Genomic DNA, 17,950 nt, shown 5'->3' on the forward strand with positions numbered 1-17,950 from the left:
GAGACACTGCTTTCTGACCTCACCCCACACCTAGGCACCTCCAGAATGCTCTTCTTCCCAGCACTCCCGACTTCACAGTCACCAGTGGCCCCAGGCGACCACCCCCCAGGCCGATGCCTGTTTTACTGTGAAACGCATGCCCCCTACCTGACCCCCAAAGTCTCCACATCAAGACCTCCTGGACACGAACTCCTGGTCTCAGGCATTCAAGCTGTACGGCGCTTGCTTCCGTGTCCCTTCCTGGTTCTTCCACTCACATCTGCCTAACTGGCATGGCCTCTCCCAGTGAAAAACAATCCTCCCCTCCTAAACGAGTCGAAGGAGTGCAGATACCAGAGTCCGAGGCCAGAGGCCTGACTCTGGGGGTCCCACGAACCAGGTCTGCCCTTGCCAAGACCAAGCAGAAAAGGTACAGATGACAACATGGAAGCAGCTTTGCAGCTACTCTGGGAGGACAAGGGGACCCATGTTCCTAGTCCTGTCGTAGGGCTGATGATGACTGAGGTCTAAGGAAAGGTGAATGAAGGCAAGGCTGTTTGAAGCTGCCAAAGCAGACGACGTGGACCAGGTGTAGTCTGTCCATCGTTACTTCAGGATTGGTCAGGTGGGGCCTCGTCCCAGATAAAAAGGTGCCATCTGAAGCTGGGTGCAGTGGCACCTGCTGTACTCCCAGCAGCTCAGGATTGCAAGTTGGAAGACAGTTTCCACAACTTAACAAGGGCCTGTCTCAAAAATTAAAGGACTGGGGACGTAGCTCAGGGGTAAGAGCCCCTGTGTTCAAACCCAAGCACCGAAGGTAGGAGGGAGAGGGGAAGGTGTGGGGGCTCTGACTCATCAAGGTGTTCTTCAGAAGACCTGTTCTGCACTCAGGGTGACCGAGGCAAAGGAGACGGATGGAAAATGGAAGCAGGACAAGTCTTCAATCTTGCTTTCAGACACCCAGCAGACATGTGCAGGCAGAGTGAAGAGCCATGAGTCCTGTCTCAGTACCAAGCACTGCCCTCACCTCAGTGCGACTCCACCACAGCCCAGGCCCTGAGCGTGCCAAGCACAGCGCAGCAGGCCCAGGACTCCTCCTACCACACCAACCAAGTGCGCTGACATGCCACCTCAGCTCCCACCTGACCACAGCTGGATGGCCATCCACACCTCAGCCAGGCCCACCTCAGCTTCCCACCTGACCACTGCTGGATGGCCATCCACACCTCAGAGAAGCCGAAATCAGCTCCCCACCTGACCACTACTGTATGGCGATCCACACTTTAGAAAAGCCCACATCAGCTCCTCAACTGACCACTGCTGGATGGCCATCCGAACCTCAGACAGGCCCACATCAGCTCCCCACCTGACCACTGCTGGATGGACATCCACACTTTAGACATGCCCACATCAGCTCTTCACCTGACCACTGCTGGATTGCCTTCCACACCTCAGACAAGCCCACCTCAGTTCCTCAACTGACCACTCCTAGATGGCCATCCAAATCTCAGACAACCCCACCTCAGCCTCTCACCTGACCACTGCTGGATGGCAATCCACACCTCAGACAAGTCCACCTCAGCTCCTCACCTGACCACTGCTGGATGGCCATCCAAACCTCAGACAGGCCCACATCAGCTCCCCACCTGACCACTGCTGGATGGCCTTCCAAACCTCACACAGGCCCACCTCAGCTCCCCACCTGACCACTGCTGGATGGCCATCCACACCTCTAACAGGCCCACATCACTTCCTCACCTGACCACTGCTGGATGGCCATCCATCTCAGAGAAGCCCACATAGATTCCACACCTGACCACTGCTGCATGACCATCCACACCTCAGACATCCCCACCTCAGCTCCCCACCTGACCACTGCTGGATGGCCATCCATATCTCAGACTAGCCCACCTCGGCTACTAACCTGACCACTGCTGGATGGCCATCCAAACCTCAGAAAAGCCCACATCAGTTCCTCACCTGACCATTGCTGGAAGGCCATCCATACCTCAGACAAGACCACCTCAGCTCCCCGCCTGACCACTGCTGGGAGGCCATCCGCAACTTAGACAAGCCCACCTCAGCTCCTAACCTGACCACTGCTGGATGGCCATCCACACCTCAGACAAGCCCACATCACTTCCTCACCTGACCACTGATGGAAGCCCATCCACAACTCACACAAGCCCACTTCAGCTCACCATCTGACCACTCCTGGATGGCCATCCACACCTCAGACAAGCCCACATCAGCTACCCACCTGACCACTGCTGGATGGCCATCCACACCGCAGACAAGCCCCACCTCAGCTTGTCACCTGACCACTGCTGGATGGCCATCCACACGTCAGACAAGCCCACCTCAGCTCCCCAACTGACGACTGCTGGATGGTCATCCACACCTCAGACAAGCCCACATCAGCTACTTACCTGACCACTGCTGGATGGCCATCCACACCTCAGACAAGCCCACCTAAGCTCCCCACCTGACCACTGCTGGAAGGCCATCCACACCTCAGACAAGCGCACCTCAGCTCCTCACCTGACCACTGCTGGATGGCCATCCACACCTCAGAAAAGCCCACATCAGCTCCTCACCTGACCGCTGCTGACATGGCCATCCACACCTCAGACAAGCCCACATCAGCTCCCACCTGACCTTTGCTGGATGGCCTTCCACTCCTTAGATATCCGAACTTCAGCTCCTCACCCGATCACTGCTGGATGGCGATCCACACCTCAGACAGGCCCACCTCAGCTCCTTACCTGACCCATGCTGGGTGCCCATCCACACCTCAGAGAAGCCCCACCTCACGTACTCACCTTACCACTGTTGGATGGCCATCCACACCTCAGAAAAGCCAACATCAGCCCCTCACCTGAGCACTGGTGGATGGCCATCCACACCTCAGACAGGCTACACATCAGCTCCTCACCTGACCACTGCTAGATGGCCATCCACACCTCAAACATCCCACCTCAGCTCCCTACCTGACCACTGCTGGTATGGCAATCCACACCTCAGACAGGCCCACCTCAGCTCCCCACCTGACCACTGCTGGATGGCCATCCACACCTCAAACAAGCCCACCTCAGCTCCTCACCTGACCACTGCGGGATGGCCATCCATATCTCAGACAAGGCCCACCTCAGTTCCACACCAGACCACAGCTGGATGGACATCCACACCTCAGACAAGCCCCACCTCAGCTCCCCACCTGACCACTGCTGGATAGCCATCCACACCTCAGTCAAGCCCACTTCAGCTCCTCACCTGACCACTGCTGATCGCCATCCACACTTCAGACAGGCCCACCTCAGTCCTCACATGACCACTGCTGGATGCCCACCCACACCACAGAGAAGCCCCAACTCACGTACTCACCTGACCACTGTTGGATAGCCATCCACACCACAGACAAGCCGACATCAGCCCCTCACCAGACCACTGCTGCATAGCCATCCAAACCTCAGACAAGCCACACATCAGCTCCTCACCTGACCACTGCTGGATGGCCATCCACAACTTAGACAATTCCACATCAGTTCCTCACCTGACCACTGCTGCATAGCCATCCACACCTTAGACATTCCCACCTCAGTTCCTGACCTGACCACTGCTGGATGGCCATCCGCATCTCAGACACCCCCACCTCAGCTCCTCACCTGATCACTGCTGGATGGCAATCCACACCTCACTCAAGCCGACCTCAGCTCCTCACCTGACCACTGCTGGATGGCCATCCACACATCAGACAGGCTCACATCAGCTCCCCACCTGACCACAGCTGGTTGGCCCTCCACACCTCAGACATCCTCACCTCAGCAACCCACCTAACCAGTGCTGGATGGCCATCCACTCCTCGGACAAGCCGACACAGTTCCTCACCTGACCACTGGTGGATGGCAATCCACACCTGAGACAAGCCCACCTCAGCTCCCCACCTGACCACTGCTGGATGGCCATCCACACCTCTGACAGGCCCACATCTCTTCCTCACCTGACCACTGCTGGATGGCCATCCACACCTTAGACAACCCACATCAGCTCCTCACATGACCACTGCTGGATGGCCATCTATACCTCAGACAAACCCACCTCAGCTCCTCATCTGACCAGTGCTACATGGCCATCCACACCTCAGACCCCCCACCTCAGCTCCCCACCTAACCACTGCTGAATAGCCATCCATATCTCAAACAATCCCACCTCAGCTCCTAACCTGACCACTGCTGGATGGCCATCCACACCTCAGAAAAGCCCACATCAGTTCCTCAACTGACCACTGCTGGAAGACCATCCACTCTTCAGACAAGACCACCTCAGCTTCCTGCCTGACAACTGCTGGAAGGACATCCACACCTTAGACAACTCACCTCAGCTCCTCACCTGACCACTGCTGGAAGGCCATCCACACCTCAGACAACCACACCTCAGCTCCTCACCTGACCACTGCTGGATGGCCATCCACAATCAGACAAGCCCACATCAGCTCCTCACATGACCACTGCTGATGGACATCCACATCTCAGAAAAGCCCACCTCAGCTCCCCACCTGACCACTACTGGCATGGCCATCGACACCTCAGACACCCCCACCTCAGTTCCTCACCTGACAACTGCTGGACGGCCATCCACAGCTCAGAAAAGCCCCACATCAGCTCCTCACCTGACCACTGCTGGATGGCCATCCCCACCTCAGACAAACCCAACTAAGGTCCTACCTGACCTCTGCTGGATGGCCATCCACACCTCAGACAAGCCTACCTCAGTCCTCACCTGACCACTGCTGGCATGGCCATCCACACCTCGGACATCCTCACCTCAGCAACCCACCCAACCACTGCTGGATGGCCATCCACACCTCTGACAGGCCCACATCACTTCCTCACCTGACCACTGCTGAATGGCCATCCACATCTCAGCGAAGCCCACATAGACTCCGCACCTGACCACTGCTGGATGGCCTTCCACACCTCAGACAAGCCCCACCTCAGCTCCCAACCTGACCACTGCTGGATGGCCATCCACACCACAGAGAAGCCGACCTCAGCTCCTCACCTTACCACTGCTGGATGGCCATCCACACATTAGACAGGCCTACATGAACTCCCCACCTGACCACTGCTGGATGGCCATCCACACCTCAGACAAGGGCACACTAGCTCCCCAACTGACCACTGCTGGATGGCCAGCCACACTTTAGACAAGTCCATAACAACTCTTCACATGACCACTGCTGGATGGACATCCACACATCAGACAGGTCCACATCAGTTCCTCAACTGACCACTGCTGGATGGCCATCAACACCTCAGACAAGCCCACCTCAGCTCCCTACCTGACCATTGCTGGATGGCCATCCACACCTCAGACAGGCCCACATCAGCACTTCACCCTACCACTGCTGGATGGCCATCCACACCTCAGACAAGCCCACATCAGCTCCTCACCTGACCACTGCTGGATGGCCACCCACACCTCAGAAAAGCCCACATCAGTTCCTCAGCTGACCACTGCTGGAAGGCCATCCACACCTCAGACAAGCCCACCTCAGCTCCTCACCTGACCACTGCTGGAAGGCCATCCACACCTCAGACATCCACACCTCAGCTCCCCACCTGACCACTGCTGGATGGCCATCCACACCTCAGAAAAGCCCACATCAGTTCCTCAGCTGACCACTGCTGGAAGGCCATCCACACCTCAGAAAAGCCCACATCAGTTTCTCAGCTGACCACTGCTGGAGCCCATCCAGACCTCCGACAAGCCCACCTCAGTTCCCCACCTGACTACTGCTGGAAGGCCATCCACACCTCAGACAAGCCCACCTCAGCTCCTCACCTGACCACTGCTGGATGGCCATCCACACCTCAGACAAGCCCACCTCAGCTCCTCACCTGAGCACTGCTGGATGGCCATCCACATATCACACATGCCCACCTCAGTTCCCCACCTGACCACTGCTGGATGGCCATCCATCCCTCAGACAAGCCCACCTCAGCTCCCCACCTGACCACTGCTAGAAGGCCATCCACACCTCCGACAAGCCCACCTCAGCTCCTCACCTGACCACAGCTAGATGGCCATCCACACCTCAGGCAAGCCCACATCAATTCCTCACTGACCACTGCTGGAAGCCCATCCAGACTTCCGAGAAGCCCACCTCAGCTCCCCACCTGACCACTGCTGGAAGGCCATCCACACCTCAGATAAGCCCCACCTCAGCTCCCCACCTGACCACTGCTGGACGTCCATCCACACCTCAGACAGGCCCACATCAGCTCCCCACCTGACCACTGCTGGATGGCTATCCACAGCTCAGAGAAGCTCCACCACCACCAGCTATTCTCTATGGAAGTGAATGGCACTCTCCACTCAGGCCTCTGCCATTCCCAACGCTCCACCACCACCAGCTATTCTCTATGGAAGTGAATGGCACTCTCCACTCAGGCCTCTGCCATTCCCAATGCACCACCACCAGCTATTCTCTACGGAAGTGAATGGCACTCTCCACTCTGTCCTCTGCCATTCCCAACGCTCCACCACCACCAGCTATTCTCTATGGAACTCAATGGCACTCTCCACTCAGGCCCCTGCCATTCCCAACGCTCCACCACCACCAGCTATTCTCTATGGAACTCAATGGCACTCTCCACTCTGTCCTCCGCCATTCCCAACGCTCCACCACCACCAGCTATTCTCTACGGAAGTGAATGGCACTCTCCACTCTGTCCTCTGCCATTCCCAACGCTCCACCACCAGCTATTCTCTATGGAAGTGAATGGCACTCTCCACTCAGGCCCCTGCCATTCCCAACGCTCCACCACCACCAGCTATTCTCTATGGAACTCAATGGCACTCTCCACTCTGTCCTCTGCCATTCCCAACGCTCCACCACCACCAGCTATTCTCTACGGAAGTGAATGGCACTCTCCACTCTGTCCTCTGCCATTCCCAACGCTCCACCACCACCAGCTATTCTCTACGGAAGTGAATGGCACTCTCCACTCTGTCCTCTGCCATTCCCAATGCTCCACCACCAGCTATTCTCTATGGAAGTGAATGGCACTCTCCACTCAGGCCCCTGCCATTCCCAACGCTCCACCACCACCAGCTATTCTCTACGGAAGTGAAGGCACTCTCCACTCAGGCCCCTGCCATTTCCAATGCTCCACCACCAACCACAGCATCCCCACACTCCAGAGCTTGTTCACCAATGGAAGTCTGCAGAGGAGAGATAGAAAGCACCACACCAGATGCACAGGTGCCAAATGAGCATAGCACACCACGTGGAAATGAGGACTGTCTCCATTCCCTTCATGCTGCCCAGCCTTCTGGTGGTGCTCCCTTGCCAGAATGTTATTTGGTTCCTGCCTACTGCAAGCTGGAATGTCCTACACCCATGCCAACGTGAACCTGAACACCTGCACTGACCCTGCACGTACCACGCAGAAGTACCACGGGAGGTCATGAAGGGAAGCTCTTGGGTGTCTGACGCTAATATATCCTCCTGACACTCTTGGGGAACAAGTACTTGGTCACATGGCCAGCACTATTAACACATCGGGATTGGCATAATGGATCTCTTTCAGCATTTCCATCGTACAGGAGCCCAAGAGAGACTCAACAGCAAGTAAACACCCTATTTTTAGTTCATTTCCAAAGTAACAGAGCAAGCAACATTTTGCACACCTCCCACTACCTCCGAACTTCAAGGCTGGAAGAGAAAACAGAGAGGTAGTGTGTGTGGCAGGGGCAGTGCAGCTGGCTTTTCCCATTACCTGCCCTCCCACTCTGCAGCACATCCTCTTTCCACTCCCTCAGAGGTTCCCCCACCCTGGAGAGCTCGGTCATGCTGTCTGAGGGCATTTCGCCCCAAGAGCATGTCCGACTCACAGAGCATGTGTGAGCTCTTCAGAGGATGGACTGTGCTGTTCACCCTTACTTCCTCTGAGACACGACTTCAATCCCTTCCTGTTGCTCTTTCAGGGAAGGCACCACCGAGGCTCAGGTTCTGCAGCTCCAAGTGGGGCCAGAGCATGTACATCACTGCCAGTTCCTGGCTATGCCAGGGTCCTTCAGGGACATACACCTGTATTCCAGTCCTCTCTTCCCTCCCGCATGCACAACAGTGCTGGCATTAACCCCAGAGGGCCACCATGTGGATAAGGGAAGACATGGCAACAAATATCTGGCCCAGGAGTTCAAGGTCCCACACACAGCCGTGAATCTCACCATTGCGTACACCCAGACTGGGATCGTAAACAGTAAGATAGATCACATGCCTTTATGATCATATCAAAATGGATTCTACTGTCTACTGCAACTAAAAAAAACAAAGAAAAAGTTTAAGGTCCCAGATATGGGGTTAAGAGCTCAGAGTTTCTCTCAGGCACAAAAATGCATCCTGGGAAGTGCTTATCTGAATTTCATATTGTGTTGGGGAAAAAAAAAAAAACAGCCTGTTCTGCTGGGCATGAGGGTGCACGCTGGTAATCTCAGTGACTCTGGAGGCAGAGGCAGGAGGATCACAAGTTCAAGGCCAGCCTGGGCAACTAAGTGAGACTCTGCCTCAATATAATAAAAAAAAGGGGTATTGGTTTGTGGCTCAGTGGTAGATGCCCCAAGTTAAATCAGAAGAATAAAACAGACTGCCTGTTGTACCTCTGCTCTCACACCACAGCCGACACAGGAGACTTCTGTGACCCCAAAAGCCGTAAGGATCTTGCCCCACCAGCAAGTGAGCAATTCTGCAACGATGGACACCAGCAGATCATACTCTGCCCTGATCCAATTCTGACACTGCCTGAAGGTAGCACCATATCCTAGTTTGAGAGTTCAATCCTCTAGATGCCAGTCACAAGCCCCAGGCTATCTTGCCTGTGCTCCGGACAATCCAGTGTATTTCAGGGTTGCCATGACCCCTCTTTGGATTGGATTTCCTCAAATGTCTCTCAGAACTCAGGGAAACACTAACTTACGTTCACTGGTTTATCATAAAGGACAATACAAAGGATGCAGATGAAAAACACATAGGGCCAGGCATGGGAAAATCACAAGTGAAATCAAATAGCTAAAGAACATTTAGTCAACACATGGCCAAGATCTTACAGTTTATTCTTAATTTTTTTAAAAAAAGATATAAATAGCAAAAGTTTGCATATGTTTCCATACATATACACATATATAGGGTGTTAAGAGAAATTTGTGTGCACATGTGCAAAACACAAAACTCAAAATCGGTTTCTCCTATACTCTCCCAACATACTTCTGATATATGTATGGGAGTTTCAGACACATGGGCAAGCAAACAATTCAGCAGAGGACACAAGCTGGATGTTCTCCAGCTCAACTCAATCCCGATATCGTATGCTTCAGACAGGATCAGATCCCACAGGTTGAGTGAGGGCTGTCCCCGCACCACTCCACAGCCCCTTCTGTCCCCCAGACCCCGCCTCACAAGCCCAGACTGACTCGCATGTTATAAATCAGCACTCCTGACCCTTCCTTGGGTTTGATTTATTTGCTCAAGTGGTTCACTGAACTCAGAGAAACATCAGCATTTACTATTTTATTATAAAGGATCTACAGAGGATGCAGATGACCTCCACATGTTTAGCTCCCAGGAAGCTCTCAGGACCCTGAGCTTTGAGGTTTTATGTAGGTATCATTCCATGGGTTTGATGGATTAAATCATTGCTGCCACTGATCAACACAGCCTTCAGTTCCTCTCCCTTCCCTGGAGGCTGGGGGTGGGGCTGAAATTCCCAACCCTGATCCAGCCAGTCTTTCACTGACAAGCCCCATCCTAAATCCACCTGAGGCTGCTGGACAGCAGGAGGCCCATCAGCAGACAAAGAGACATTCATTACTTCAGATATCCAGGTAAGAGAATGGAAAACCCCAGTACAACATGGCTTTATGCCTACATAGGAAGAAGAGACACTAGGGGGGAAGGGGAGAGGCAGTGGTGAGTGAATGCCTACATGCCTGGAAACACAGGCTCTGTACCAGAAAATTAAAATGGTCATCTATGGATGGGCTTACACTGTGTCTTTCTCTCCATTTTAACTTGCGTGTACATTCCCATTTCCTATCTTGACCTTGCCCACAATAATGATATTCATGACGGGGGACACACAGATGCAACTGGTGGTAACACGAGGTTGAGGGAGTAATTCCATAAAATGGGTCCACTGTGCTGACCCCCACATGCTTTCTTTCCCAAGAAGCAATTTACCTGCCTGGCTTAAGTGGACAAGATATGTCACATTTCTCAGCAAACTACCTGTTCTCTGAAGAAGAAATGCAGATCTGAAATAATGCAGCAACTGAAGTTACCCTGAAGGGGGAGATTTTGTGACTCTTTCCACAGACCAGATCCCAGAACTCAGGGAGATAGAGGACAGTTCCTCCTAACCGTAAAACCTGTAAGAATTTAGGGTTAAGAATCCACGGGCCAAGGTGACAGAGCTGTCACAGCAGCAGGGACTTGAAAGTGGGTGGTTATCCTGCTGACAAGTCAGTGGTGGACCTGGGTGAGGATCCCTGGAAATGTCACTATGTTCTCTCCACGAAGCTGGAGTGCAGCACAGGCCCGCTGTCCATCTCCCGAGACGACCTACTCCCCCCTCGGGAGCGTCCCTTGCCCTTTCCTATCCCTTCCATAAACTCGTGCATGCTACTCTGGATGACATGGTCGGGTTGGAGGGTATGCGCGTGGGGTCAGCTTCCTGGCAGGCCCAGTCCGTAACATCCAGCCCAGGGGTGGTGGCCGTACCTGTCATCCCAAGTAACTCAGGAGACTGGGGCAGGAGGACAGCAACTTTGAGGCCAACTCAGCAAATTCCGCCACAGACAGTTTTTAAAAGGGCTGGGGACACAGCTAGCAGGACAGCCGCCGGGCGCAACCCCAGGTGCCAAAAAGGGAAAGAATCGCGAAGCCCCCCGGGACGGCCCAGCACGCGGGCGCCACTCGAGCCCCACGGGCTCCGCCTCGGACCGCGCTTCTCCTCCCGCGCCGCCTGGAGGCGAGCCCCGGCGCGCTCCGCCCTCCCAGCCGCCCCGCGCTCCCGGGCCGACGGCTGGCTCCTGCCAAAGGGCGCCAGGCTGAGTCCCGCCCGCCCCAGCGCACGGCCTCCCTCGGCGCCCCGCGCCTGACCCGGCCGCCGCTAGGACCCCTAGGGGCTCTGGGTAAGGAAAGGCTCAAGCTCGTCGCCGCGCCAGCCAGGGCGACCGGGCGGTCCCGGGGCTGGGCGGGAAGGGCTCGAGCCTACCGGATCGCAGCGGCTGCAATGGGGAAGTGCCGGGTCCGCGGGGTCTGACCGGACCGGAAGCGACCCGCAGCTGGAGCCGGTCAGCTATGGGGGGGGGGGGGACAATTCTGCGCCTGCGCGGAGAGCGGAAGTGTGCCGGGCGCATGCGCGCAGGGCGGAAGCGGGCGGCGCGCTGGACCTGAGGTCCGGGCGGATAGCGGCGCCACGGTGTCTTGGTTCCGGCCTCTGCCCTGCGTTCCCACTCCGCGGCGGTTCGCTTCCGCTGACCTTGCGGAGTGTGAGTCCGAGCCTGGGCCGATGGACCGCGAGACGCGCGCCTTCGCGGAGCAGCACTTCCGAGACCTCGGGGGCCGGCTCCATGGCGCCGGCGGGCAGGCGCCCAGCGCAGTGGCCTTCATCAAGGAGCCCGCCGCCTTCTCCTACGCCGACTTCTTCAGGGGCTTCCTGCTGCCCAATCTGCCCTGCGTGTTCTCCAGCGCCTTCACCGAGGACTGGGGCAGCCGGCGGCGCTGGGTGACGCCCGAGGGGAAGCCCGACTTCGAGTACCTGCTGCAGAAGTACGGTGAGGAGACAGGGCCAGACCCGGGGACAGCCAGGGGACCTGGGGACACCGCCAACCCAGGGACAGCGGGGGACCTGGGGACACCGCCAGCCCAGGGACAGCCGGGGGACCTGGGGACACCGCCAGCCCAGGGACAGCCGGGGGACCTGGGGACACCGCCAGCCCAGGGACAGCCGGGGGACCTGGGGACACCGCCAACCCAGGGACAGCCGGGGGACCTGGGGACACCGCCAGCCCAGGGACAGCCCGGGGACCTGGGGACACCGCCAACCCAGGGACAGCCGGGGGACCTGGGGACACCGCCAGACCCGGGGACAGCCGGGGACACGGGGAGGCCAGGGCCGGGCCGGGGACACAGGGCAGATGTCGGGGAGGTACAGGGCGTATCCCAGACCCAGGACGGGTGGGCTGGAGCAGTGTGGAGTCCAGAATCCACCCCTAGCCCCCTGTCCGAAGTAGAGGGCACAGGAACAGCCTGGACTCAGACACACAGAGCCAGGATGGCGCTCAGGCCCCAGGGCAGATCCAGGACAGAGAAGGAGACCCAGGATCTCAGTTGGACTGTGGAAAATTATCGGGAGGGTAGGGAGGCCAGGGCGTCTGGGCTCCTGGAGGATTCTCCAGCAGCTGGTCTGGAGGGCCGCCTCCATGAAGAGCCCTCAGCCAAGTCTGTGCCCGCTCTCTCACTTCAGGAGATGTGATTGTACCAGTTGCCAACTGTGGGGTCCAGGAGTACAACTCGAACCCCAAAGAGCACATGCCCCTCCGAGAGTATATCAGCTACTGGAGGGAGTATATCCAGGGGGGTTGCTCCTCCCCGCGGGGCTGCCTCTATCTCAAGGACTGGCACCTGTGCAGGTAAGGGGGATGCTGGCCATGGGGCGCCTCCCTAGAACCATGTCCCAAGGTCTTCCTGACAGGGTGCATGAATTCCAGCCTGTGTCCAATGTGGTGGGAAGGCCAGCTCCTCACCAGGCCTGTACAGCACTGGCCACAAGGAACATGGGCTTCGTGTGGACATAAGTGGGCTGTGGTCTCATCCCTCTCCTGCATCATTTGCCCATGTTGCTCTTAGATCCCGGGGAACTGGCATCTTCTCCACCCCAGTGAAGAGGCCAGTCCTCGCCTAAAACGTACAGGGATCTTTAATGTCATCCTGCTTCCTTGCTGGCACCTCCAAAGGAGTCCCACCCCACCTTGGAAATCTCCTGGTCCAAGGCAGCCATGCATGTTTGCACACACACACACACACACACACACACACATCCATGTGCCATGCACACACCTCCACGTGCCACATACAGACAGTCCTGACGGGATTTTTGACCTTGTGCAAAAGTGACCTGCATTCAATAGAAAGTAAATAGAAAGGAGCTTTGAATGTCACTCTTTTCCCAGGCTGACCATATGTGGACTGACCTGCAGTTCCCAGGCAGCTTCACCACCCAACAAAGCACCTGCCCTTCTGCAGTGTCCACACTGTGCCATGTGACTGAGCAATGATGTTGGTTCTCTTCGTTGTATTGCTTTTTTTGGTGCTGGGGATTGAACCCAGGGTTTTACATGCCAAGCATACCCTATTAATGTATTTTCAATTCATGGTATTTTCAACATGAGCCTATTGTAAGCTGAGAGGCACCTACTTCATCTGAGAAGCTTCACCCACCCCAACACCCAGCCAGACAGCATTCCTTTCCAAGGTGGTCCTGGGATTTTGTGTCCCTTGCTGGATGCTCCTTTCACAAGAACAAACTGCTGTGCTCATACCCTCATCTATGGGTACAATGTGGGGCTCAGGTAATGTCGAGTAAACCAGGGAACAAATCCCTGTGTCACTTGTGTGGGAACTAAAGCTCAGAGCAGTGGAGTGAGGTGGAGCTCAGGCCCCTGCGTTCCCACAACCAACCAGGCACAAGAAGCACCAGGCCCCCTTCCCTCCACCACACCGCTGCTTGCTTGGAGCAGCACGCAAGGTTCAGCCAGACCTGAACCAGCAGCGCAGAGACACAGACCCCTACACGGTTGTGCACTGTGCTTGCAGTACTAGATAAACAAATGCGTTTTGTTTGTGTTTGCTAAGCATTTCTCAAATATTGCCTGTAACATACTTATGCTAGAAAATTGTTCGTTGTGTATTTGGAATTTAATTTTAGACTCTACTGAATTTTATTTGACAGTTCTAAAACAGAAAGGGCAGAGGAAGACGTGGGTTCGTACAGTCGGGAAGCCACAGGGGAAGCCAAGCTGAGCAGGATTTTTGTGGATGAATAGGCCTTTGCTGGGAACTCAGAGGCATGCTAGGAGAGGGACCGTTGTGTGTTTGGGGACCTCTGAGTGCTCTGTTGCTCCGGGTGCCCTGCCCTGTCATCTGACTCGCAGCTTTGTGTGCTTGCTTCCAGAAGTTTTTTCCAGCACAGTGCTGGGTGAGCTGTGCCTTCCCTGGGGCCCATGGGTGGTCCGAGAGGGCACACACAGCCTCTGCCTGGGTCTGCAGCCTAGAATCTACTAGGCACAGTAGTTTGCTGGTACTGGTGACAAAGTGAAAGAGGCCCACAGTTCAGGAGCTGGGACGCTGTCTCTGAAGCACTCAGGACCCCCAGCACAGCCACAGCCAGAGCCCTGGGGCTGGGAGAGTAGCCGCTGCTTGTGTGGGTCAGTTGTGCTATCTCAATGGCCATCCCCAAGGCTTCCTTCCACGCTGCAGTTCTGGGCTTGGCAGCACGAGGGTTCGGCTCAGGTCCCTCAGGGCCGTGGCTGGCAGGGGTCTTAGGTGGCCCCGTCAAGGGTGAGCCCCTCACAGCCTCCTGGCCTCCACAGGGACTCCTCTGCAGAGGACGTGGGGGCGGTGTTCACCTTGCCTGTGTACTTCTCCTCCGACTGGCTGAACGAGTTCTGGGACGCTCTGGATGTGGATGACTACCGCTTCGTCTACGCAGGGCCTGCGGGCTCCTGGTAAGGGTAGGAGGAGCGCTGGCTGCCCCACCATGCCTGGAGGCCCCCGGAGGCAAGGCCCACCCCAGAACTCCTGGGCGCCCACAGTGAGATCTCGCCGCAGGTCGCCATTCCACGCTGACATCTTCCGCTCCTTCAGCTGGTCTGCCAACATCTGCGGGAGGAAGAAGTGGCTGTTGTTCCCACCGGGGCAGGAGGAGGCCCTGCGGGACTGCCGTGGTGGCCTGCCCTATGACGTGACTTCCCCAGCACTCCTGGACGCACGCCTGCACCCCGCGCTCCAGCACGGCAGCCCGCCTCTACAAGTCACTCAGGAGGCTGGCGAAGTGGTCTTCGTGCCCAGCGGGTGGCACCACCAAGTGCACAACCTGGTAGGTGGGCGCAGGCAGCCCAGCCCTCTGCCTGCCTGGTTCCTGTCCAGCTACCATTCCCCAGCAGGGCAGCAGAGGTCCTGGGCCCTGGTTCCACTCCCTGCCTGGCTCCTGCCCTGAGGAGTGTGCTCCTCCCTCCCTTGCTGTGCACACGCTGCCTGGACGTGGGAGCAGCCTTTCCCGGAGGCCCTGCCGGGCCCTGGGCCTGGCGGGGGCCTGGGAGAGCGTCTGCTGTGGCTCAGCGGCCTGCTCCTGCCCTCCAGGACGACACCATCTCCATCAACCACAACTGGGTCAACGGCTGCAACCTGGCCAACATGTGGCACTTCCTGCAGCAGGAGCTCCGGGCGGTGCAGCAGGAGGTCCAGGAGTGGAGGGACTCCATGCCCGACTGGCACCACCACTGCCAGGTGGGTGGTCCCGGGCTGGGGGCAGGGGCGGATGCCAGGGCCAGGCTGCAGGCCCAGACCCCACCAGGCACCGCCTTGCCTCAGCTCTGCTTGGGGTTCCTGTCTCCCTCCCTGAGAGTGGCCCGTGCGGGGTGCTTTGCAGATGTGGCAGCGACCACAGGCTCACTGTCCTCTCCTCTGTGGCCTAGGTCATCATGAGAGCCTGCTCAGGGATCAATTTTGAAGAATTTTACCACTTCCTCAAGGTCATCGCTGAGAGGAGACTCCTTGTCCTGGGGCAAGGGTCAGAAGGCGCTCAAGGGGATGACACAGGTCCAGGGCTGGGCTTCCAGCAGGCTGCATTTGATGCTGGCCGCCTCGCAGAGGTGCTGGCCTCTGTGGTCGCACACCCGGACTTCCAGAGAGTGGACACCAGCACATTCCTGCCCCGGCCTGAGGAGCTGCTCCGGCAGCTGCAGGATGCAGTGGTCGCCGCCGCTTCCCGGTAGTTCCTGTGGGAGGTGCGAGGGGTGCTGGCACAGGGCAGCCCCTCCCGGGGCCTTCTAGAAATACGAGCCTTCCTCACCCCTGTTGCCTGGGGTGTGTTCCCGGGAGGTCCAGCATGGCCATCTCCCAAGGTCCTGGCCACAGGTCTCTGGGGAGGCCCAACCACGATGAGAGTAGGACAAACAGATGGGCCAGGTGGTGTCCCTCTGCCTGGCTTATAGCAAAGTCTGCCGGGGACGTGGCTGGTGGCCCGTGAGCAGGTTTCCCTGCATGTCCCAGCCTCCCTGGTGAGTCTTGGGCTGCTCAACGCTGGACATCCCTCCTGCCTGCCTTAGGGTCTCCTCTGTCTGGCCTGGCCTGGCCCATCCCATCCCCTGGTCCCTGGGGCACCTGTAGCCAGCTGGTTGTTATTCACCAGGTCCAGGGGCAAAGGGCTCGGTGGCTGAGAAACCAGGCGCTGGCCCAGCCTTGTACCCAGAGCGCAGGACATGGTGCAGGGGAGGGATCTCCTTTTCCATGGCACTACTGAGGGACCTGGGCTGTGGTGCCCCCTGCCCAGCCCACGGGCTGCCCTGGTGGGGTTGCGCTGCACACGGCTGCTGAGGCAGCATCTCCGTGGCTGGCTCTGCTGGTCGGCGCTCTATGCATTGGGCAGTGGGGGAGGGGGCAAAGCCGGCCGACCGCCTGCCCACGGTCCTGTGGAACCTGTCTCAGGCACGTGTGTCACTTTGTGTCCACTCTGGCCTCTTCCCCTGGGCCTGTTCTCGGGGAGTGCTGGGCATAGCTGAGGGCACAGGAGTAAGGTTGTAGGAGCCAGCTGCTCACTCTGGGGCTGGCCTGGGCCCAGACGGAGGTGGGCACGTGGGGCTGGAATAGAGTGGACTCACGGGGCCCCCCTGAGCCCCAGCTTACTCCACAGGGCACTTGGGACCCCATCTCTGCTAGGCCTCACCCCCTCCACAGGATGCAGCCTCTCTCAATCTCAGGGGTTCCCATCAGAACTGGGGAGCGTGTCTGCCCAGGAGGGCAGCAGACTACATCCTGTACACCACGTTCGTTATGCTGTCCAGTGGGGCTGGATGAGCCTCAGCTGGAGTGGAAGCCCAGGAGGGCAGGGACCTGTTCTGTCCTGTGAGTTGTCACACAGTAGGTGCCCTGTGTGTCACAGGAACAAGCCCCAGCCCGCACCTTTCCAGCCACCCAGGACGGCCTGACCACCCTGCCGTCCCTGAAGCCCAGGAGTGCCGAGGCTTCATGGGGCTGGGGCAGGGGTGGGCGGAGGCCCCACTGCAGGGCCTGGAAGTCGCCCTTTTCCCCATGGCGACCTCTGACTGGTCCTCCTGGTGACAAGTTTGACAGGCTTGGAGCACAGTACCTGTGGGCACCCTGCAGAGTGGCCCACTCAGGTGTGCTGGGGTAGGCAGGAGCGGTCACTGTCAGGAAGGGGTCGCAGGCCCCACTGTCCTGCCTAGCTGCCTAGACTGTCCATGCTGGTGGTAGGCAGGAGCGGTCATCAGAAAGGCAGGTCATTGCCAGAAAGGTACAATGACTCCAGGAGTGCCGAGCAGGGGGCGGGGAGCTGGCCACTGACCCTGACCCACAGTCTAGCAGAGCATCAGCTGGAGCGACCTCGGCTGGAAGTAGAAGAATGTGCTCAGAACCTCTGGAGAAACCCACCTGTGCGTGGGCACCTGCCCGCCCCTTGTATCCTCCTCTTGGGGGTGCCCTGCAGCACTCTTGGCCAGTCCTGGTCCCAAGGAATACATTGATCAATGTCACGGTGTTACCAAAAGCTCAGTCCTTGTCCCCATGCCAATCCAGTAACGAGCACGTGGTTTTGAGAAAACGGAAACAGAAGTTTTATTCCACTAGTAAAGGAGCAACACAGGGGCTCCCGTCCCAGAGGCTGTA

At 57.5% G+C, this 17,950-nt stretch overlaps 2 protein-coding genes across 4 annotated transcripts in view; one reads left to right on the forward strand and one right to left on the reverse strand.

Moving 5' to 3' along the window:
* The window catches only part of SNAP47 (synaptosome associated protein 47), a 143,761-nt gene extending 132,434 nt beyond the window's left edge, over positions 1-11,327 (reverse strand). For both annotated transcript variants that reach the window (XM_079143665.1, XM_079143664.1), the window contains exon 1: positions 11,259-11,327. The gene's annotated coding sequence lies outside the window, so the exon portion shown is untranslated. The remainder of the gene's footprint in view (positions 1-11,258) is intronic.
* Positions 11,328-11,467: 140 nt separating this feature from the next.
* JMJD4 (jumonji domain containing 4) lies at positions 11,468-16,664 on the forward strand. Of its 2 annotated transcripts, XM_079143662.1 has the most exons (6): positions 11,470-11,820; positions 12,513-12,678; positions 14,638-14,772; positions 14,876-15,143; positions 15,407-15,553; positions 15,742-16,663. In XM_079143662.1, exons 1-6 carry the CDS (start codon positions 11,556-11,558, stop codon positions 16,039-16,041), a joined length of 1,281 nt encoding a protein of 426 aa, XP_078999788.1. In that variant the 5' UTR covers positions 11,470-11,555; the 3' UTR covers positions 16,042-16,663. The 2 variants fall into 2 exon arrangements, with proteins under 2 accessions (XP_078999789.1, XP_078999788.1); XM_079143663.1 differs by lacking the exon at positions 14,638-14,772 and having other exon boundaries at positions 11,468-11,820; positions 15,742-16,664.
* Positions 16,665-17,950: the final 1,286 nt, after the last annotated feature.

The sequence above is a fragment of the Sciurus vulgaris genome (assembly GCF_902686455.1).
Source record: "Sciurus vulgaris genome assembly, chromosome: 6".
NCBI lineage: Eukaryota > Metazoa > Chordata > Mammalia > Rodentia > Sciuridae > Sciurus > Sciurus vulgaris.